The sequence below is a fragment of the Astatotilapia calliptera genome, chromosome 14 (genome assembly GCF_964374335.1).
Source record: "Astatotilapia calliptera chromosome 14, fAstCal68.1, whole genome shotgun sequence".
Lineage (NCBI taxonomy): Eukaryota > Metazoa > Chordata > Actinopteri > Cichliformes > Cichlidae > Astatotilapia > Astatotilapia calliptera.
The window spans coordinates 9,577,601-9,601,273 of NC_137435.1; the positions used below are offsets into that span (position 1 = coordinate 9,577,601).

Below are 23,673 nucleotides of genomic sequence, written 5' to 3' on the forward strand. Positions count from 1 at the left end.
CAAATCACAGAAGAAATAACTTGATGTGTAGCTCTAAGTTTTATTAGAGACATGTTTGTCACATGTTGTCTTTGATCTGAATGAAGATTACTACTCTTGGGAAACACACGCACACACGATCATAGCATCATTGACATCACCCTTAAAGCCTGAATTATTCATTTCTTTTAGAACTGTAATTTTATTTCTGTTAAAAATTTGGGGAATTATTAGGTTCTTTTTTCTTTATGATTAAATGTTCTCACAAATCGTCTGTGAAGGTTCTCAGTCATCCAGGTCATCGTAGTCAAAGGAGCTTGCAAAGAAAAGCGTCTGGACTTCTTTAAGTTGCTTGAAGACGTTTCACCTCTCATCCGAGAAGCTTCTTCAGTTCTAAGGTCAAATGGTGGAGAGTCCCAGATATAAACCTAGTGGGAGTAACCCCCCACAGAGGGACAAAAGGACCCCCTGATGATCCTCTAATCGCCTGAGCCAAGGTGTGAAACTGGGTGTGGGTCCCAATCAGCCAGAGTTTCGGGTGTGTTCATTGTGAAACCTGGCCCCACCTTATCATGCGAATTCCTGAGGTCAGATGGCCCAGGATGTGTTAACGCCCACTCACACCTTGGCTCAGGCGATTAGAGGATCGCCTGAGCCTGAGCTTTTCTTTGCAAGCTCCTTTGACTTCTCACAAATCATGTCTGCAGTCAAAAGCTGTGTGTTGTCTGGTTAACAGCCCTTTGTGTTCACTGCTTGCTTTGTAGTGATGGGTCGTTCGCGAACGAAATAGCTCTTAGAGCCGACTCTTTGACGTGAACGACGCGAGCTGGCTCCTCATCGCGAGCCTGAAGAAAATATAATCTGATCAAACATTATTCAGCTTTAAATATTGTTCAGCTTTAAAGTTACTGTGCAACTGTGTAATAAAAATATGCGCTCACGACTTTGGCCTTGAGAGCGATAAGAAGCGATCGCCTCATTCTGCAGGTGCAAGATATCTGCAAGCGAAGAGACTAGAACACCCAAGGCCGCTTTCCTTTTATGGAGTTGTTTTTCTGCTAATGCAGCACTGTCCTCACAACCCCCTCCTGTAAGTTTTAGAGAATATATACCCATCCTCACAGCAAATATGAGGAATCTCCTGATGTGAGCTGTGTTGAGAGGTTGTCTCTGTCTCAATAAAAGTTCACTGATTCCCCCATCTGCAGCAGGTGTCCGGTTGTCTTCATTCTCCGCCAGCCTGGTTAAGTCAATTCCTCCTTAACATCTAAAAGAACCTATTTAATGAAGGAAGACGGGTTCACTTTGTGTTTAATATTATTCTATTGCTGTTGTTGTTTTTTTTATATCCTTCAATTGGCGTCACGGAACAGGATCCGCTCCAGGGCAACTGGAACGGAGGGAGGACATCGGCAGTGGTCTGAGTGAACGGAGTTTGGACAAAAGCTGTGTGCACACAAAAACAAGGTAAGCAGACCTTTTATTTCTGCTATATTGAACATTATAAAATACTTAGTGTCCAAACTCCTAGTAATTCATAACCAAAATTGTCTGGCTTACTTAAGGCTTGTTGAGAATCAGACAAGTGAATAAGAGATAAGTGAATAAGAAATAAGTGAATAAGTGAATAAAGATAAGAGTGAACTGAGGTCTGACCACGGTTGCAGCCGACGGGTTGCTCTCCGGTGTCGGATACATACCTCAGTGCAGGTCTGGGACCTTGAAAGGGTTTATTAGTAACGCCTTTCTAAACAAATTAAAAGGTTAAAGGCCTTGAGAATATTTTTTAGTAATATTCTCTAAACTACAGAAGGGTTAGGAAGGCCCAGAGGACTTTATTAGAAAAGATCCTCTAAAACTTAAAAAGGAGAAGTACTGGTTGGAGTCCAAAGGAGGGGTCCCTTTGATCAATAGGAGAAAACGGATCTCTTCTTAAAACCCCGATGATTTTAGTGTTTTAAATGTTTTGATGTTCTGTTTGATATTGGACACACATAAATACACGCTGAATGCTTGCTGTGGAACACTGGGCAGGACAGTTTGGTTCTCCGTTGTTCACAGATTACACAATTAAAGGAACTAGGTTCCTCTTTTGGTTAAAATAATACACCACACATAGAATTTTTTTTTTTTACACATTTATTACATACATAAGGAGGGTAATGAGTGACTGCAGGTAATGTATGAAGTGTGAATGAGACGTGTGAACAAGGTGACAACCAACTAGCACCCCTATCAGGAAGCTCTAGGCAAGGTTACCCGCCAGACTCCGGTTTGGTAGAAGCTTGGTAACACCTGAAGGGATATTTCAGTGCTGACTCACCTTTAAAGCAGCGCCCCAGCTGTTAGTGCCTAACAGAGGCAGAAACCCAGCTGGCCCAAATTCTCCTTTAAAATCAATAAATAGAACATAAATTACCGGTGTGTGTAAATAAGTTGTATAAATCTGTTAGATCTGAAACTCCTGCTAAAAAACTTCCTCTCTACAACTCTTTTCTCTTCTCTCCCTCTTTCTCTCAGTTGGGATTCTGTGTGTGTATGTGTGCTGGAGAAATAAAAAAAAAAGGAAAAGGGTCTCTCTCTGTCTCTGTGAGAGGAAAAAGGTGGGGGCCGAGTGAGCCCGCGGGGCCGAGCGGGTCCGCGGGAGCGAGCGTGTATGCTGTATGAGGAAGAAGGGAGTGAGAGGGAGCGAGTGAAAAGAGTAATCGAGTATTTGGTGATTTTTTATTATTTCAGAGGCACTGGGTAAGAGTTTTGACTTTAGCTGTGAGAGTTGTGAAAAGAGCAGGTTTTTCTTTTGTTGTAGACTGTGAGTAATCGGTGTTTTTCTGCCTATTGTGCTGCGTGGAAGACACAGAAGTGTAGAAATGTTTGTGGTTTATCTTTGTTTGACGTTTTATATAGAGTTGGTTGATTCAGGGTGATTTCTCCCGTTTAAGGGAGGAGTTGCATTGTGGTTATGTTAAAGCTTTGCTGTAGGGGTATGTGTGTGATTTTGTGCTGGCTTCGCATGTTTAAATGGATGCATAGAAGTTTGTCAGTGAGAAATTGTTATGGTGGGGTTTTAAAGTTAGTAAAGAGTCAAACAACGCCCACTGTTTTAAAAAGGCCCAAAACATCATAAAAGACACCTCACATCCTGGCCACTCCCTGTTCGAACTGTTGCCCTAAGGCAGACGGTACAGGGCAATCAGAGCAAGGACTAATAGACTCAAACACAGCTGTTATCCAACTGCAATAACACATCTGAATACTACAAAAATGTCCACCATGCCACTCTTGTGTTAATCTATGCACGGTCTGAAGCATGACGGTGGGAATACTTAGTATTTTAAGTATTCTATCTATTTTATTGATTGAATTTTATTGTTTTTTTATATTTGATATTACTAGGGATGATGCAATGATCAGGGACCATTCTTAATGTCGTCGGTCTCATGACAATGACAATAAAGTTTTTGATTTTGATTCTGATTCTGAAATACACCCTCCTCAAGAGTTCAATGATTTAGGCAGTTATGTTTATACAAATACTAAATGTATGTTTAGTGTCTTCATACAGGTGTTTTTTCTTAACCTGGAAGCCTGAGTACGGCAGCAGAAGACAGGCCAAGCTTTGGCTAAAATTCACGGCTGGACACCAGAGTTGTCCTCACCCCTCCCGGTAAAACAAAAAAGAGAGAATGTAGTTTGAGGCGGGTTTTTCTCGCTGACCTGCTCTGGGTGCTGTGTCCCTGAATCTCACCAGTGTTAACCTCTGGCGGAAGACATGGAGAAAAGGAAAAGATGTTCCTGGTAAATCACTGAAACAAATAAAACCACACACAACCAGAGAAAGATATGAGAAGGGTGAGGAACAGACACATGTGCGTGTTAGAGAAATGCCTCGTTTGAGAAAAAGTTAAAGTAACCCATATACAGACGCACCCATACATGCAATGAAGAAACAGCTTACATACATGTGCACGTACATGCAAGGTTAAAGTAGCGACACTTAACATACACCTGTTTTTAAATGATATAGTTCATACATTACTGACAATTAAACGCTTTGGGTTGCAGGACAACAACGTAACGTCAAAAGACAAAGACACTGGTCTGAGGATTAAGTGAGGACACGACAAATTTAGTGGTTAAAAGGGTCGACTTGGGACATGTTTTTGTTGATTGTTTAAGACAAATGACTACTGAATGATAGGAAATTCCTTTTTAGGTTTCTAAACAGGATCTTAAGAATTTTAACACGTACCTGTGTTGTCCTGTCAACTTGAGGGGTTATGAGTTGATTATATGGAGAAAAAAAAAAAAAAAAAACAAAAACAAAAAAGGGGGGAGACGAGATCTCGTTGTTTCTCCCCTCTCAGGATAACACAGCCAACACAGCACAGCCAACACAACATCATTTTCCTGTTCGCCTGTTTTGTTTTGTTTTTGTTTTTTCTGAGAGCCGAAGCTGACCTGGACTCCTACCCTCCCCTCTACCATCGTTGCCCTCTCCGCGACCATCTTTGACCCTTTGACCCCTGAAGGCCACAGCAGCTGGACTCACAACAACAACTTGAGGATGTCAACAGTGCTGCAAAAGAGTGATCTCATGCAGCAGAGACGGAGAGCACTAAACCTAAAGCCCGTTTCACTACACGGGGGAAATTCCCAGGCTGCGTCAGCTGACAGAGCTGTGACGAGACGCGCATTAAGCCCGGAGGAAAAGGGACGGTGAGCAGAAGGATGCTGACCTCTGAGAAGAGCCGAACAGCAGAGCTGCAGAAGGCCGTGGAGCAAAGTAAGGAAGATGCAGGCAGCTGCAACAACGGATGAAAACAGACCCAAAGAGGAGGGGAGGACCCTAGGCCATGCGTCAGGCCGCTGGTTTACCTAAACTACAGAACAGGAAGGTGATGAACACAAACATATACCAACACACGAACACACACTTCTGCATGCGCCTACTTAGAATGAAGGGAAACACACACATGAACACTTATGCACTTGTTGAGGGAGTAAAAACTGATACATACCCATGCACTAAAATCAAAATGTTGATTTAATTTACTAAGAAGTGACACACAATGCTCTAGCTGCTGCAATGAAGAATGCTTTACTGACAAAGGCTCAATGCTGCACACAACAAAGTCAAATACAGAATTTGCTATAATAATAAGCCCAGAGGGCATTTGTGTGGTCTGGGGAGCAGAGTCCGGAGCGGTTTGGTTATGAAAATGATGCCCGTGCGAGATATCTGGGGCTTAAGGCCTCGACTTAATTGTTTACTCTACACTAAAAAGAAAAGAAAACACTCTGAGCAGTGGTGCAGAGTGAAAACGAGGAATTAACAGTGTGAGTTTTATTTCAGAGCGCCACGTCATTGTGATGGAGATTTAATAAAGGAGGAACACACGGACAAAGAAGAAGAGAAGGGGGGGCAGCCCTTGAACGCGATTGCCTGAGGCATTAAAGTTCTGTACTAAATTCTGGTTTCCAGTGTGAGAAAAGTCACGCAGTGCCAGTAGTAGAGCTAGGTTGAGTGATGATTCTAAATTACTGTAAGTAAATCATCGTACACCGTTCAAGTTTCATGATAACGGGGATCTAGACTTTGTTGAACCCTAGGCAATTTGAACAGGTAAAAGTCGAGTGACCAAGTAGCAGTTGAATAAAAGTCATTGAATAAGTGTTGAAATAAACTGGCAGAATTAAGAGAATTAAAACATTTCAAGAGCTCAACTTACTTAATGGTTCAATTTTGTTTCACGAACGCAAAACATATAGGTTTATGAATATGAAAAGGTTGAGGTGGTGTTGATTTGACTCTGTGTAGGTTTAGGTTGGTATTTTTATTGATGGGAAGAATATTCAGTGACAAGTCCTAAGACCCGGGCGTCTGCATTTTGTTTTTGTTATTTTTCATTTTATTTTGTTTTATATTTACTGATTTTTGTTTGTGAATCTTTTCTTTAAGCAGATCTGCACATCGGAAATTACAAGCATTACACGTCGGCGAGAAAATTGTTGTAAGTGAGTTTCTCCGCATTGAAATGGGTTCTGGAGGAAACACTTGTGGGGACAATTAGAAACGAGAGTCCCTGTTTAAAAAAGGATTCAGCGAGGTAATCCAAACTCAAGTTCTTGTTTCTTTTTGAGATGACGTCATTTTGCTGAGTGTGGAAACTAGATGCGACGACAGGTTTCACTATCAGCAAAGAACGGATGAATGGATGAAAGACTGGGAATAAAAACAAACGGACTGACTGGTAAAAGATGACAAGACTTGACCATGACTCAAGGTTAACCACCTCCACCTAGATAGGATAAAAGGGTGGATGAATTTATGTGGGTTTCTTTTACAGGAGTAGAAGGATGACAAAATATTCGAGGATGAGTGAACCTGTAAATGCCATTTTTGTGTCTTGTGTTGCTTACAGAGGTAACTGCGCAGCGTTACCATTTACATTTTCTTCCCTACAGGGTTACAGTTTTAATGTTTTTCTATTACAGGATTTCTGGGCGGATGTGTGAAGAAACGGTGTTTATGGGTTAGGAGTTGGGGATGCTATTACACTGTATTTACAGGAAATGTTTTATAGCACCTATGGAATGAGGATGCCTGACTACGGTCAATGTGCTGCTAATGTTTGCTTTGCTTTGGTGAGAGGGGTGCAGTAGAAAACAGACAAGTGACATGAAAACAAGTAATAATAACAAATAACAAATTTGGGGACAGTTTGACCTAGAGCCCACTAACTGGCCATTAGGGGCTCTCTCTCTCTCTCTCTCTCTCTCTCTCTCTCTCTCTCTCTCTCTCTCTCTCTCTCTCTCTCTCTCTCTCTCTCTCTCTCTCTCTCTCTCTCTCTCTCTCTCTCTCTCAGGTTGTTGCTCTTTAACTCCTAGAACACGCCCTTGGCGAGGTGGGGGGAACTGGACCACCTTTCTGTGCCCCATCATCCTCTATTAGACGACATCCAAGCTAAGTAAACATGTCTTGGCCCTTTCCCCCTGAAATGACAGGCAGGCAAAGATGTTGCGTCTTTGTTTGCTTCCTGGCCCTGGGTCTCATTCCCATTGGCATAATCCTGATCTGTGAAGGGCCCCCGACACTTCTGACACCTTCAAGTTCAAAAGCTTCGCCCCCTTCTGACAGTCCCAATCTGACAAATGTAGCCCCTAGGGTCTTGCCCACCACTTCCTCTCCAGTTTTGCCCACGCCCGATCCATTTAGAAAGAAACGAGACACGGTTACCTCCTCGCCAACGGATGATGAAAACTCTGATCGTGAGGGTGACGAACATTATCGTCTTTCTCTTGTTTAAATGCTTCTAGAATGGTTGTTTCTCTGTGGTGTTTTGTATTAGGCTTGTTATTAATTGTTTCCCTCACCCACTTCCTCTTGAAGGATATATCTGGTTGAACTGTGTCTGGTCGGGTTGTGAGGGTTAAGCGATGTTCTCAGGGTCTCCGGACCTAAGCCTGAGCGAATGTGTACTCCCACCACTGGATATAAATTGTTTTTTTTTTCCACACCCCTTCCTCACGTTTTACCATATTCACTTTTGAATGTCCTTAGCAGTTACCGTTCTGGGTTTATTTTACGGTTGATTTATTCTTTCACATTTTCACGTTTATATCTCTCATTATTATAGTAGACTCTGTACTCTCCACATTTTTATCATTACTTATGTTTTTTAGTTGCTGGGTTACAGGAACTGTTAATTTTGTGTCTCTACCCTGGTTGCACTAACTCGTTGTATCCGTGTGTGCAGGACAGCTGTTACTGCTTTCATCGGGAACCGAGACTGCTTGCAGCCGACCCCTGGGCAGGGTGGTGCCTGGACTCTTTTCTCCTCATCTGCAATGACAGATAAAGACAAATGATAAGACCCGAGGAGTTTTTCGAGCCAGGCTTCGACACGTCTCTGTGTTCCTTTGAATGTTACTTATTTTTGTGTGTTGACCCATTTAAGATGGGTCAAAAGGGGGATTTGAAGAAAATATAATCTGATCAAACATTATTCAGCTTTAAATATTGTTCAGCTTTAAAGTTACTGTGCAACTGTGTAATAAAAATATGCGCTCACGACTTTGGCCTTGAGAGCGATAAGAAGCGATCGCCTCATTCTGCAGGTGCAAGATATCTGCAAGCGAAGAGACTAGAACACCCAAGGCCGCTTTCCTTTTATGGAGTTGTTTTTCTGCTAATGCAGCACTGTCCTCACAACCCCCTCCTGTAAGTTTTAGAGAATATATACCCATCCTCACAGCAAATATGAGGAATCTCCTGATGTGAGCTGTGTTGAGAGGTTGTCTCTGTCTCAATAAAAGTTCACTGATTCCCCCATCTGCAGCAGGTGTCCGGTTGTCTTCATTCTCCGCCAGCCTGGTTAAGTCAATTCCTCCTTAACATCTAAAAGAACCTATTTAATGAAGGAAGACGGGTTCACTTTGTGTTTAATATTATTCTATTGCTGTTGTTGTTTTTTTTATATCCTTCAAGCCGTACGTGGGGTTTTTTTTTCTTTCTTTCTCTCACCCTCTCTCTCGCACTTTTTTCCCGCTTCACTCTGCACGCGAGCCTTGTGCTTTACGCTGCAAAGAGGGGGGGGACGGGCAGTTACACTCAGTAGCACAGGAACAGAGCCAGAGGGAGAGAGAGAGAAAGAGAGCCAGGGACAACAACATCACATTAGAAAGGTATAGTAATCATCCACAACTATTTTTGGTTGCAAATGATAAAAGATTCTGAAAGTTTATTCATGCGGGCCCATATGACAGAGAATATGCATGTTCTTTTTGTTTTCATATTATAATTTATATTTAATTGTGTTGTGGTTTGCATTGTTTTGTGTTGTTTTCACTTTAAATTTGTAAAAGGAAAAAGCTGAAAATTTAAATAGTTAAAAGTTGAAATGTGAATAGTTGATTTTTGTATTATATGATTTATTTATTACATTTTATGTGGAGTGAATAAATAAAAGTATATTTACGGTGGCGCCTAGAGACAAAGCACATACAAACTTCAAATCACATACGAACTCTGAAGCATGTACAAACTCCAAAACACGTAAAAAAAAAAAACGTACAAACTCCAAAACAAGTAAAAACATGTAAAAACTCAGAAGCACATAAAAACTCAAAACACGTACAAAATACAACAGAAGTGCTTCAGGATGCTGGGCGCAGTGTTGAGCTTTTGTTATCTTGTGGCTACACAAGCCAGCAAGTACCAACAACCGGATTTGGTGTGTGGTAGTAACAGGTAAATGAACTTTTTTTTAAAATTATTTGAATATATATGAGTGCCTGTGTAATACACAAACAATACACACATGCTTTCAATTGTGTCATTTAAGTGATCTAGTAGCTCTGCTTTGGAAGTTCAGTTCATGCTAGAAATGTGTTTTGGAGTTTGTACGTGTTTTGTCTCTAGGAGCCACCGCATGTATTTATATATAAACATATATAAATAAAACCACTTTTTTTTACGTTAGTAATTCCTTTTGTGCATAATTTCATATTATTGTTAATAATAAATTAATTAAAGCAAGAAAACAACCTGAAGAGCCTGTTCGGAGCCGAAAGAGCCAGCTCTTTTTAGTGAGCCGAACCGAAAGAGCCGGATCTCTAAAAAGAGCTGGAAATCCCATCACTATTGCTTTGGATTCAGTTTGACTTTTTCTTGTGGACTCTTTGCTGGACTTTGCATCAGACAAAATAAATGCTCACTTTGTGTTACTCAGTCTGTTTGCACTTGGATTGTAACTGTGCAAAGCGTGATTTCATGACACAGCAAGTAGAAATCCAGTAGATGTCTACCAAGAGCTGTTAGTTAAAAACTTTACACATCCCTTCATGGTATGGAGTGTGTTTGTTGTTGTTGATTTTTTGGTTTGCTTGTGTAGTGGCAATTCCTTTTGTTTGACAGACCAAACATCCCACAATTAAAAGTCCACAAGCCACTGCAGCACTGAGATAATATTTCGTACGCAGGCAAAAGAAGTCCACTGTCCAAACTTGAAAGTTGCGTTTTTATGGTTTATTTTATCCAGTTTGGCAAGCAATAACAAGATCCATTTTTTGTTACTTCCTGCTGCTTCTCCTGCTCTGGTAAAAAACCATAGGCCCACCCCAGTGCATGCTGGTCCTATACCAGTCTCTTTATTTATAGAAACAAAATGGCCCTACAGCTCTTACTGACTAATTTAACAAAGTAACATTAAACAAACAAAACATTGAAACAAATATTAACTTACAAATAAACTTGTAAATAAACCCCAAAATATAAGTAAACTAACAACAAACTTTAACTAATTTCAAAATAATAAAAATAAAGAACAGATAGCTCCAACAGCTTGTTTGCTTTAACACATTGCACAGAAACTACACTAGTAGAAGAAAAAGAGAAAAGGTGTCAGGCTTTAAAAAATAGATGAACAATATCCAAAAAGCCATAAGAAATACAAAAAAAAAAACCCAGCATGGGCCATGGACAGGATCTGAGAGGTCCATCTGATCCCTCAGCTTATTTTGCTACCTGTTAGCGTACCTGGGTCGTTGACCCAGTGTTTTGAGTTTTGCATTATCATTTACCTTTGATTTTGCCATTATTTATCATTTCTAGTCTTTTGGTTTCTATGTTAGAGTTCTCTGTCTTCTGGTGTCTGTCTCTGTGTTCCATGGTTGCTCTGTCTCCCCTGTGAGCTGTATCCCCTTGTCACGTCAACATCTATGTGTTAACCATCCTGTTTAACCCTGAAAGTCTGTCTCTCATGTCAGTGTTTCTAGTGTTGCTGTCCCTGTCTCGTTAGGTCTGATTTGTCCCAGCTGTGTTTCCCATCTGTCTCCCACTGCCTCCTCTGTGTATTTAAACCCCGTGTCTTCCTTTGCCTGTGTTGCTGTCTCCCTCATCCGATGCTGTGTGTTTCTGCTAGTTTAAGCTTTGTTATAATTTCCAGTATAGTTAGTTTTCTGTTCCTTTTGCAATCCAGCAATAAAAGATGAGTTTTGAGTTTACATTTGCCTCTGTGAGTCTGCATTTTGGGGTCCACCGTGCCTGTCCACACACAGTACATGATACTACTGTTCATCGAAGCCTCATGAGAAACTGTTACAAAGCTTCTTGTAGACAATGAGCTATGTATAAAGGTGTGAGGGCAGTCAAACCAAGAAAGCACAGGCAATGTACACCTGTTATACTCATGTGTTTTCCTGAAGTCTCATTTTTTATGAAATTATTTATTTTGGATTTAAAAAAAATGTATTATTAACCTTAGAACACTATTGCTAAAAATAGTAACACCATCACTAACGCCGGGTGATTTTTACCCAATACAATATATACCCAACAAAAAGTACTTGTCATTAAAATATATGACAACACATGACAAATTAGAGTGGTTTTCTATTATTTTCAGCTGTGCCATATCTAACAAAATGGGGAAAAAAGTTTCATGGGGGACCCTAAAAAATGCTCCAAAATTTCTGGAAAATTAGTAGTTGGAAAACAAAACAAATCCTAAACAAAAATATAATGATGCTGGAAACTTGGTTTTGGTTCACCCATTCCTGGGATATTTGAGTCTTCCCTGGTAAAGGCACAGTCTCCTTGACACGCGAACAGCTGCAGGAGAGAGAAACAAAAAATAGCATTTTGTGAGTGGGTAAAAATGACCAGTTGACTAAAATTTTTTTTTTTACCATATGAATTCTTTTGGAAATCACCACTTGTTGATATTTATTCATAACCACTGCACTAAATAAGGATACCATGCAAATTCCAGGACCACTCTTACTTACCTATTCCTTACATGCAGTCAGTACACACAGGGTAGTAATGGCGTGGACACATCGGTCGACGACAGACATGGCACCTGTATTGCGTCTTCCTGTCCAAGCCTGTGGGGCAGTGTTACGAGTTCAAATTGGGGATGGACACAAGAGAAAAACCACAATAACAACACTGGTCCGGCCGGGTTGAGTCAAACGATGATTTTAATGCACACACGCGTGGGAGATGGACACTGTATGTAGACAGCCTCAGATCTCAAAATGGTGGAGCATTACTCAAACTCTTATAGCCTCTGGTGCCTCCACCTTATCATAAAAAGCCTAAACATTCACACTCAAAAGCCTAAACACTCACATGCTTTTCTCTCACACGACGCCTAAGCTACAACCTTGGCTCCCTGTTTATCTGCTCCTGCTGAGATGGGGCAGAAAACTCCAGTATACTCTCTCTTCTAATCAGACAAACAAGGCGATGACTTTCTGCGAACAGTATTTCTTATAACTCAGCAGTATAATGCATCATAAAACAATATCATTCATTCACAATAAATCAGCAGTCTACTTTAATGCAAATCAGTTTAACTAATGCAATAGTTGTCAGCTTCTTCTAATTCAGGAGAATAATGCAAACTAAAACTACATAATAATTCACAATCTTTAATTAGGGGTATAACATGGCATAAAATAATATTATAATCTAACAGCAGTCAGCACACCTCACTAAGGGACCACTGCTTTCTGCTGCCACTGGTCCTGCCTCACCTTCAAGAGTGCCAGGGGTAGGGATGTCGAGCACGCTACAGATCAGGACTCTGAGTTGACGTGACAGATTTGAAGAGGGGAACCTCTGCTCTGCCCATGGTTTGATGAGTGCCAATGCCAAAGCCTCCTCTGCATTTGGTTTTCACCTGTCTTCATTGCATTCTCATTGTGAATGATCCATGAGTTTATCACACCAGCATTGATCATGCCATAGAACACGCAAAGGGGCCATCTCTTGGTTTTTCTTCCATAACCATAGTGAGCGCACATCTGGTCAAAAGTATCGACACCTCCCTTTGTTTTGTTGTAAAATTCAATCACTTCGGGCTTACGAGTGGGTCTTATGCTTGGTTGTGTATGCATGGATGACAGGAGCAGTACAACCTTCTTTTTTGAAGCTTTGTCAGGGAGGAAGGACACCAAGGTTAGTTCTTTGGTAAAAAGAAATGCACTGGAGCCTGGCACGTGATTTTCTTTAACTTTCATCACTTGTGGGATCTCCCTTTTGTTTGCTTTTATTGTTCCCACTAAGGTCATGCCACAGTTCTGCAGCAGATCAATCGCCAGTGGCACAGAAGTGAACCAATTATCAGTGGTCACATTCCTGTTTGTATGGTGATATTGTTTGGTCAGCTCCTTGGTGAAATGCTGGCCAAGACTTTGTCCATCCTGTCGTTGTGTTACAAGTTTCCCCAGGTATGGTATTCCTGTCAGCAGGTACTTGCTTTGGGAATCATTGGCAAGGACAAGCTTGATACCATATTTGGCAGGTTTGTTGGGGATGCACATTCTAAATGGACACCTCCCTCTAAATCCAAGCAACTGTTCATCTACAGTTATGTTTTGACTGGGCACATATAAGTTTTTACAGTTGTCAATGAATATTTGCCATATATTTCTAATGGGAGCAAATTTATCCATGGCCTGTCTTTCTTGCCGTGTGTCAGGGTCATCAAATCAGAGACAGCTAAGGAGGAATGAAAAGCGGCCCTCAGACATAGCAGCACGGTACACAGGTGCAGCAGTAGCAGGGTTCCACATTTCTTTAGTAGACAAATGGTTGTCCATCTGGCAACCACTAAAGATACAAATCCCCAGCATTGCACGCACCTCTGCTGGGGTTGTTCTCTGGAAAGTACCTGTTATCTTCCGATACTTCACAACTTCAGCATCAATACGGATGTTCGTCCATGTCACAATTTCGTCGATGATTTGCTCCTCAAAAAAAAAATGTGAAACACTTCTCAGGGGTGTCAGCATTTGATGCTTCTGGTGTTGGTCCTGGTGTAAAAGCAGGCATCGTGCAGCTGTCCTGGTAGCTGCCAATGTCTGAGGCCGAGAACTCCCCTGGAAACCAGAAGTACTCCTGTAAGACTTGTTTTGGAGTCTGACAATATAGGCCATGTCATCATTCACATGGCGGTGTCCTCTCCCCCTGTGACCCACATCAGGCGTGGCAGGGACCGCATCAGGCGTGGCAAGAACCACATCAGGTGTGGCAGGGGAAGTAAGATGGGCAGTAACCCTAGAGGCAAAAGGTCCTGAGGTGGGAATTTGCCTGGTGGTCAGTCTACTTGAATCACGATGTCGCATTTTTTTTTCTCCGATGACTTGAAGTGCTAGGCTCAAAGCCATCACTATCACTGTCATCATCACCCGGTTTTGGAATGTAGTCCACGTCACTTTCGCTGTCATACATCTCTTCTGCTTCCACATGATCAACATCTTCATCACTGCTTTCCCTGAATAGAATCTCTTCTATTTCTTTTTGGGTGAAGTACTTCAGTGGTTTCCTTTTTGGCATTTTTTTCCCTAGAGGACTGCTAGAACTTCACCAGCTAGCTATCTTGCTAGGTATTTGCTGAAAGAAATAATGTGCACAGTTATCTAGCTAGCTTTTAGATAAAAAAAAAAAGAAAAGAAAAAGAAATCTAATCAGCTAACAATTGCCAAGTTAAACAAACCTTACCTATGTGTTACTCACTAGCTGGGATGCCAGAAACACTAAACCTGCAACAGGGTGACAGCTGTAGTTGAAGAGGGACAGTAAATATGGTGAGCCTGAATGTTGTCACCCTTGAAATGCGGCAAGCTCGCCTGATTTTATACACTAACACTATCACCGGGTGAAATCCACCCAAAACCTACTTTATCCTCTATCACTATTGCCGGGTGAAATTCACCCAAACACATGCCTGTAGGAAAAAGCGGGATTTGGGGTAGGGAAACACCCACGCCTTCAAAGACAATGCTGAAACTACCCAGAGACCCACCACACTCAGACAAACGCAACATATTGAAAATTATGTAAATACATTTGCTCGGGTGAAAATCACCCGGCGATAGTGTTCTAGGGTTAAAAATGATAAACCCTGTCCAGCATGTTACTTAAAGAATATGGAATCATAACAGAGACGCTGTACACATATGTCTGTATTTAATTCTTTGTATGTCTACCTAAATACACAGTGACACATCATAACAGAGACGCTGTACACATATGTCTGTATTTAATTCTTTGTATGCCTACCTAAATACACAGTGACACATCATAAACATATACACCAATAGTTTGATCAGTTTCAACAATATGCTGAGTCTATGTCCGTAACATCACATACTATTTTATAATCATTACATCTTTATAATGAAAGAAAAAATTTAATTAGATTTTGCACATCTTAAAAATTAGATGACAGGATACTAATGAAGGCTTGACACATCATAAACATATACAGCAATAGTTTAATAAGTTTCAACAATATACTGAGTCTATGTCTATAACATCACATACTATTTTATAATCATTACATCTTTATAATGAAAGAAAAAATTTAATTAGATTTTGCACATCTTAAAAATTAGATGACAGGATACTAATGAAGGCTTGACTTGAAAAACAAAACAAAGACAAGTTAAAAAATGTGTCTTGCCTACATGCAAATGTGTAACTGTGGTTACGGGTTCAAGGCAACAGCTTCAACAAAAACCATCCTGATATGTCTAATTACTAATATGTACTAAAGTAGGAATATGTATGTATTTTCAATGATAGCAAAATTTGATTGATTTCATACAACCTATGTTTAATATTGTGGGTAAACAGCATACTTTTACACTTTTACAGATTTTGAGCATTACACCTTAAAAGAGAAGTAACATTTTTCAGTACAATTCGCCATAATTATGTACAAAATATATGTACATAAAATAACATTGTGAAAAGCGAGTAGTCTACTTTCATAAAAGTGTCTGAGAAAGAGATATCCTGATTTTGGCTTATCGACTTATTTCTCAGAGTTACATATTAAAGGGCAAGCTTTATCTCTAATCCGATTTTAGTTTTCTTCAGCCTCTTCATCAGCATGTGTTTAATGTCGCGAGTCTTGAAACAGTATATGACTGGATTAACAGCAGCAGGAAAAAGACTGTACAGCAATATCAACCCAATGCGGACATCTAAACTGAAAGAAAATCCAAAAGCATTAGCCACATAAACAAAACATCTGGGTAGATAAAAAAGACATGCGATAAATATTTGTGAAGTACAAGTGGATAAGGTTCTTTTGCGCCCTGCAGAACTGGACATTTTCATAATAACCACAATAATAGAAATGTAGGAAAACAAAATGAATGCAAGAGGAAGCAAAAGACAAAACATGGCTAAACAGAGTGAAGTGACTACAACAATTCTAACATCGTCTCCACAAGCCTGGCTTACTATGGATATGTGGTCACAGTAGCACTGAACAATGATGTTTGATTTACAGAAAGGTAAAGTTAGGGCATGGAGTACAACAGCTATCATCAAAGGCAGAGGTATGAACCAAGCAAACCCACACAACACAGATATGACACTGTTTGTAATTAGAACAGGGTAACGAAGAGGAATACATATTGCAACAAATCGATCAAGAGCCATTACCAGCAAGATGAAAGATGTTACTGATCCCAAATAATGAACAAAGAACATTTGCGTAAAACAGCCATAAAATGAAATAACACTATTGTCAAACCAATATTTTGACATGATTTTTGGCAGTGTCACAGTGCCAAATGTCAAGTCATTCAGGGCCAGGTGACAAAAGACCAGATATGTTGGCTTTTGCAGGGACTTTTCATAGGCAACAAATGATAAAATGAAAATGTTCCCCAATGCAATTGCTAGGTAAACAAAAAAAAGAAAAGTTGATATGGGTCCATAATACTGTGGTGAAAGTCCAGGAAATCCAAGGATGAAGAAGCTTTTCATCCTTGTTACATTGGTGATCATAATTTCAGTAACAAATTTGATTAGAGCTTTGAAATATTGATATGAGAATATACTACTAACATGCACTATAACATTTATACATTAATCATTTTTCAGAAATCATTAAAAAAAACCTATTTAAAAGGTGGTCTTAGAAAAAAGCAATTAATTAGATGATCTCTGTTACATACTTTGAGTATGGCTTTTGCTTCTGATTGCAGCTCTATATTCAAAAGAGTGTCTGGGTGGTAGGCAGCATCCATCTTTTATGAGGTCTGACCTGTTGTATCCTCAATGGACACCCTTCAGCACATCCTTCTCTCTTCCTGCTAAGCTAGCTTGTGATAAATTATTCTTGGTCAAAAAGTGCTGTTCCCTGAAGATTTGGCAGTGCATTGGCTGCAAAATTCCATGCCAATAACTGAAGTCTGGAGAAACGAGTACTAAACAAGAGTGTACATAAGTAAAGTAAGTCAGTAAAATTTTATTTATATAGCACCTTTCAAGATAAAATCACAAAGTGCTTCACCAAAGCTAAAACATAAAAACAAAAATCAGCCAAAGGCAAGTTTAAAAAGATGAGTTTTTAGCTGTTTTTTAAAAGAGGTGAGTGAGTCCACAGATCTCAAACTCAATAGGAGAGAGTTCCAAAGTCTGGGGGCCATAGTTACAAAAGCTCTGTCACCTTTTGTTTTCAGCCTCGTGTGCTGGACAACAAGCAAGCCCTCATCACATGACCTCAGGGGCCTGCTGGGGATGTAAGGATGTAAAAGATCACTGACGTATTTTGGTGCTTGTCCATGCAGAGTCCTGAATGTCAAAATCATAATCTTAAAGTGGACTCTGAATTTTATGGGGAGCCAGTGCAGCTGGATCAGCAGGGGTGTGGCATGGGAGTACTTGATAGACTTGGTCAAAGCCTTGCGGCAGCATTCTGAACATCCTGCTGATGTTCCAAGGAGGTATTACATAAACAGGTGAACAAGGAATTACAAGAGTCCAAATGAGAGGAAACAAATGCATGAATGATCATTTTCAGTTCAAAGCATGAAACAATAGGACTCAGCTTCGCAATGTTTCTTAAATGGTAAAAACAGGAGCGGACCAGAGATTTAACATGAGCGTCCAATGTCAGAGCTGGGTCAAAAGTAACACCAAGATTCCTAATAGAAGATTTTGCAAATAAACCAAGAGAGCCTAAAGATAGAAAGACGATGATTATTAAAAAGGTTTTATAATAAATCAACATTGTTATAGGAATGTAAAAATAAATTAACAACATCAGAAAATCAAAAAATCACCTTCCATGGCTCTAAAACATTGGAAGCATCAGTGCCTATCAGTAGCTCCACCTCTGCATCAATGTCGTGAAGTTTAACAGGTTTAAGATGAGGCCACTGATCAATGTTGCCTTGCTGGGGAATATTGACTGTAGAAACTGGCATGGTCTTTTGAGTCAAAACATCTGGCAGCGGCATGAAATCATTTGCTTCCAAACCAGACAGAACTTGTGCACTAACAATCCTATCTTGACTCATTATTCTCAAAAGGATATTGGTCTTTTTACCTTTTAGATTCAGTCTTTTTGCCAAGGTTTCTGTACAGAATGTACCTGAACTTCAAGGATCCAGGATTTCTTTTGTTTGACAGACCAAACATCCCACAATTAAAAGTCCACAAGCCACTGCTGCACTGAGATAATATTTCGTACGCAGGCAAAAGAAGTCCACTGTCCAAACTTGAAAGTTGCGTTTTTATGATTTATTTTATCCAGTTTGGCAAGCAATAACAAGATCCATTTTTGTTACTTCCTGCTGCTTCTCCTGCTCTGGTAAAAAAAAAAAATACATAGGCCCACCCCAGTGCATGCTGGTCCTATACCTGTCTCTTTATTTATAGAAACAAAATGGCCCTACAGCTCTTAGTGTCCAGTCCAGCATGTTACTTAAAGAATATGGAATCATAACAGAGACGCTGTACACATATGTCTGTATTTAATTCTTTGTATGCCTACCTAAATACACAGTGACACATCATAAACATATACACCAATAGTTTGATCAGTTTCAACAATATGCTGAGTCTATGTCCGTAACATCACATACTATTTTATAATCATTACATCTTTATAATGAAAGAAAAAATTTAATTAGATTTTGCACATCTTAAAAATTAGATGACAGGATACTAATGAAGGCTTGACTTGAAAAACAAAACAAAGACAAGTTAAAAAATGTGTCTTGCCTACATGCAAATGTGTAACTGTGGTTACGGGTTCAAGGCAACAGCTTCAACAAAAACCATCCTGATATGTCTAATTACTAATATGTACTAAAGTAGGAATATGTATGTATTTTCAATGATAGCAAAATTTGATTGATTTCATACAACCTATGTTTAATATTGTGGGTAAACAGCATACTTTTACACTTTTACAGATTTTGAGCATTACACCTTACAAGAGAAGTAACATTTTTCAGTACAATTTGCCATAATATGTATGAAATATACACATAAATTAAAAAAAAAACAAGAGTGGAATCCATGTTTGGGAGGAAAAATACTGAAAAGGGGCTACATTGTGAAAATCATCACGTCTTTACTCTCATAAGTGTCTGAGAAAGAGATATCCTGCTTCTGACTTATCGATTCACTTTTCAGAGTTACATATTAAGGTGAAAGCTTTATCTCTAATCCGATTTTAGTTTTCTTCAGCCTCTTCATCAGCATGTGTTTAATGTCGCGAGTCTTGAAACAGTATATGACTGGATTAACAGCAGCAGGAAAAAGACTGTACAGCAATATCAACCCAATGCGGACATCTAAACTGAAAGAAAATCCAACAGCATAAGTCACATAAACAAAACATCTGGGTAGATAAAAAAGACATGCGATAAATATTTGTGAAGTACAAGTGGATAAGGTTCTTTTGCGCCCTGCAGAACTGGACATTTTCATAATAACCACAATAATAGAAATGTAGGAAAACAAAATGAATGCAAGAGGAAGCAAAAGACAAAACATGGCTAAACAGAGTGAAGTGACTACAACAATTCTAACATCGTCTCCACAAGCCTGGCTTATTATGGATATGTTGTCACAGTAGCACTGAACAATGATGTTTGATTTGCAGAAAGGTAAAGTTAGGGCATGGAGTACAACAGCTATCATCAAAGGCAGAGGTATGAACCAAGCAAACCCACACAACACAGATATGACACTGTTTGTAATTAGAACAGGGTAACGAAGAGGAATACATATTGCAACAAATCGATCAAGAGCCATTACCAGCAAGATGAAAGATGTTACTGATCCCAAATAATGAACAAAGAACATTTGCGTAAAACAGCCATAAAATGAAATAACACTATTGTCAAACCAATATTTTGACATGATTTTTGGCAGTGTCACAGTGCCAAATGTCAAGTCATTCAGGGCCAGGTGACAAAAGACCAGATATGTTGGCTTTTGCAGGGACTTTTCATAGGCAACAAATGATAAAATGAAAATGTTCCCCAATGCAATTGCTAGGTAAACAAAAAAAAGAAAAGTTGATATGGGTCCATAATACTGTGGTGAAAGTCCAGGAAATCCAAGGATGAAGAAGCTTTTCATCCTTGTTACATTGGTGATCATAATTTCAGTAACAAATTTGATTAGAGCTTTGAAATATTGATATGAGAATATACTATTAACATGCACTATAACATTTATACATTAATCATTTTCCAGAAATCATTAAAAAAAACTATTTAAAAGGTGGTCTTAGAAAAAAGCAATTAATTAGATGATCTCTGTTACATACTTTGAGTATGGCTTTTGCTTCTGATTGCAGCTCTATATTCAAAAGAGTGTCTGGGTGGTAGGCAGCATCCATCTTTTATGAGGTCTGACCTGTTGTATCCTCAATGGACACCCTTCAGCACACCCTTCTCTCTTCCTGCTAAGCTAGCTTGTGATAAATTATTCTTGGTCAAAAAGTGCTGTTCCCTGAAGATTTGGCAGTGCATTGGCTGCAAAATTCCATGCCAATAACTGAAGTCTGGAGAAACAAGTACTAAACAAGAGTGTACATAAGTAAAGTAAGTCAGTAAAATTTTATTTATATAGCACCTTTCAAGATAAAATCACAAAGTGCTTCACCAAAGCTAAAACATAAAAACAAAAATCAGCCAAAGGCAAGTTTAAAAAGATGAGTTTTTAGCTGTTTTTTAAAAGAGGTGAGTGAGTCCACAGATCTCAAACTCAATAGGAGAGAGTTCCAAAGTCTGGGGGCCATAGTTACAAAAGCTCTGTCACCTTTTGTTTTCAGCCTCGTGTGCTGGACAACAAGCAAGCCCTCATCACATGACCTCAGGGGCCTGCTGGGGATGTAAGGATGTAAAAGATCACTGACATATTTTGGTGCTTGTCCATGCAGAGTCCTGAATGTCAAAATCATAATCTTAAAGTGGACTCTGAATTTTATGGGGAGCCAGTGCAGCTGGATCAGCAGGGGTATGGCATGGGAGTACTTGATAGACTTGGTCAAAGCCTTGCGGCAGCATTCTGAACATCCTGCTGATGTTCCAAGGAGGTATTACATAAACAGGTGAACAAGGAATTACAATAGTCCAAATGAGAGGAAACAAATGCATGAATGATCATTTCCAGTTCAAAGCATGAAACAATAGGACTCAGCTTCACAATGTTTCTTAAATGGTAAAAACAGGAGCGGACCAGAGATTTAACATGAGCGTCCAATGTCAGAGCTGGGTCAAAAGTAACACCAAGATTCCTAATAGAAGATTTTGCAAATAAACCAAGAGAGCCTAAAGATAGAAAGACGATGATTATTAAAAAGGTTTTTTAATAAATCAACATTGTTATAGGAATGTAAAAATAAATTAAAAACATCAGAAAATTTAGCAGCAGTAGAGGAATTTAAAATGCAAGAGCTAACCACATGTCAAATAGGAGAGAGAGACAGATGGAAAGACAGGAAAAAACAATACAACAATGTCCAAAATAAAAATGTCCTCAGAACTAATAAAATCACTGGTTAATCCTTGTCAGGGTTTCTGGGTCGTTGACCCAGTATTTTCAGTTCATGTTCACTGTTTATCTACTGCCTGTTCCACTTCCTGTTTTATTGTGTTAGCCTTGGTCTGTGTGCATTATGTTCAGTCCTCTTCCCATTTATCATTAGTTCATTATGTTCAGCTGTGTACTCACTGGTCTCTCATTATCATCATTATCATCAGTCTGTGTATTTAAGCCCTCTGTTTCTACTCGTTCACTGTCGTGTCATTGATGTTGATGTTATGTTGTCCTTCCCGTGTGTTCCCTCAGTTCAGTCAGCCATTCAGTTGTTCAGCCAGTCAGTGTCCGTTCACCCTCTGTTCATCCACTCCTTAAAATAAACCTTCACCAGTCTTCACCTACCTACGAGTCCTGCATTTGGGTTCCTTCTTCCTCACCTCCACACAACACCTGACAATCCTAAGGTAAAAACAAGGTCCAGTGTGTGATTAAAATCCCTGACTATAACCAGTTTGGACAGCTTCAAAGTGGAGGATAAAAAGTCAATGAACTCCTTTAAAAATTGACCATTTATGCCAGGTGAGCACTACAGTGTCCTCTCTCGAGAGCGGGAGAGGGATAGGCCCTGACCGTCGACACTCCCGGCCCCTGGGCCAGGGACAGGGAGGTGTCAGAAGAGGTGGGTCCAGGTGCTGCCTACATGTCCAGAAGCAACCACGGAGTTTGTCTGGGGTCCACCCATGTGGCATGTGACAGTGACGCAGCAATCACGGCCGTGAATCTAAAAGAAGTCCTGGTTTTCATTGACGATCTCATTGTTTTTGCACCAACTCTTGAGGAACATGAAGCTTGCCTGATGAAAGTTCTCACCAGACTCAAAGATTTTGGCTTGAAGCTTTCACTTGAGAAATGCGTGTTCTTCCAGACATCTGTGAAGTATCTGGGCCATGTAGTGTCCCAGGCTGGTGTTGAAACTGATCCGGACAAGATTTCCACACTCACTTCTTGGCCAGTGCCAAAAAACTTGAAGGAATTAAGATCTTTCCTTGGTTTTGCTGGGTACTACAGACGTTTTGTCCAGGGATATTCAGCCATTGTCAAGCCGTTGCATGATCTCACTGCTGGTTATCCACCTTCCCAGAGGAAACTGAGACAAACTGTAAAGCCAGAGAATTACCTCAACCCCAAAGAGCCATTTGGAGGACGATGGACGCAAATGTGTCAACAAGCTTTTGAGTCCATTATTGACAAACTCACTTCTGCCCCAGTTCTGGCATTTGCTGATCCCAGAAAACCATACACACTCCACACTGATGCCAGTCCCACAGATCTTGGTGCGGTGCTGTATCAAGAGCAGGATGGAAAAAACAGAGTCGTAGCATATGCCAGCAGAGGTCTTTCCTGGAGTGAGTCAAAGTATCCCGCCCACAAATTGGAGTTTCTTGCTTTGAAATGGGCGGTGACTGAAAAATTCCACGACTATCTTTATGGTGCTCAGTTTACAGTTGTGACAGACAGCAACCCATTAACATACCTCTTATCATCAGCAAAACTTGACGCTACCGGTTACAGATGGCTTTCAGCGTTGTCCACTTTCACCTTCAAATTAATCTACAGAGCAGGAAAGCAGAACGCGGATGCTGATGGTTTGTCTCGCCGACCTCATGGTGAACTGTCTGATGATCCTTTGTCACAGAAAGAACGTGAGCGAATCTGGAGATTTGCATGGCAACATCTCAATGAACCAGATCATGTCTCTATTGACCAGCATACCATCAAAGCAGTTTGTGACCGTCATCTGGTGTACAGTTCAAGCACTGATCCTGATCTTGCTCTGGTGTTATCCATGTCTGTCAATGTCAACAGTCTGCCTGACAGTT

General features: G+C 40.1%; 2 protein-coding genes and 1 long non-coding RNA gene across 4 annotated transcripts; 1 reads left to right on the forward strand and 2 right to left on the reverse strand.

Moving 5' to 3' along the window:
* The first annotated feature begins 822 nt into the window (after positions 1–822).
* On the forward strand, positions 823–8,317 carry LOC145420157 (uncharacterized). Of its 2 annotated transcripts, XR_013901466.1 has the most exons (3): positions 823–1,222; positions 1,353–1,446; positions 6,846–8,317. It is a non-coding gene; the product is annotated as an uncharacterized LOC145420157 (long non-coding RNA). The 2 variants fall into 2 exon arrangements; XR_013901465.1 differs by having other exon boundaries at positions 823–1,446.
* Positions 8,318–15,826: 7,509 nt separating this feature from the next.
* LOC113036405 (olfactory receptor 52E8-like) lies at positions 15,827–16,852 on the reverse strand. Its single transcript, XM_026192736.2, has one exon. It carries the CDS (start codon positions 16,790–16,792, stop codon positions 15,827–15,829), a length of 966 nt encoding a protein of 321 aa, XP_026048521.1. The 5' UTR covers positions 16,793–16,852.
* Positions 16,853–18,517: 1,665 nt separating this feature from the next.
* LOC113036358 (olfactory receptor 52E8-like) lies at positions 18,518–20,913 on the reverse strand. The gene has a single exon (XM_026192675.2). The coding sequence runs from the start codon at positions 20,405–20,407 to the stop codon at positions 19,442–19,444; it is 966 nt and encodes a 321-aa protein (XP_026048460.2). The 5' UTR covers positions 20,408–20,913; the 3' UTR covers positions 18,518–19,441.
* Positions 20,914–23,673: the final 2,760 nt, after the last annotated feature.

Coding starts and splice junctions, on each gene's coding strand:
- LOC113036405 (XM_026192736.2), bottom strand. CDS start 16,792: ATGATCACCAATGTAACAAGGATGAAAAGCTTCTTCATCCTTGGATTT.
- LOC113036358 (XM_026192675.2), bottom strand. CDS start 20,407: ATGATCACCAATGTAACAAGGATGAAAAGCTTCTTCATCCTTGGATTT.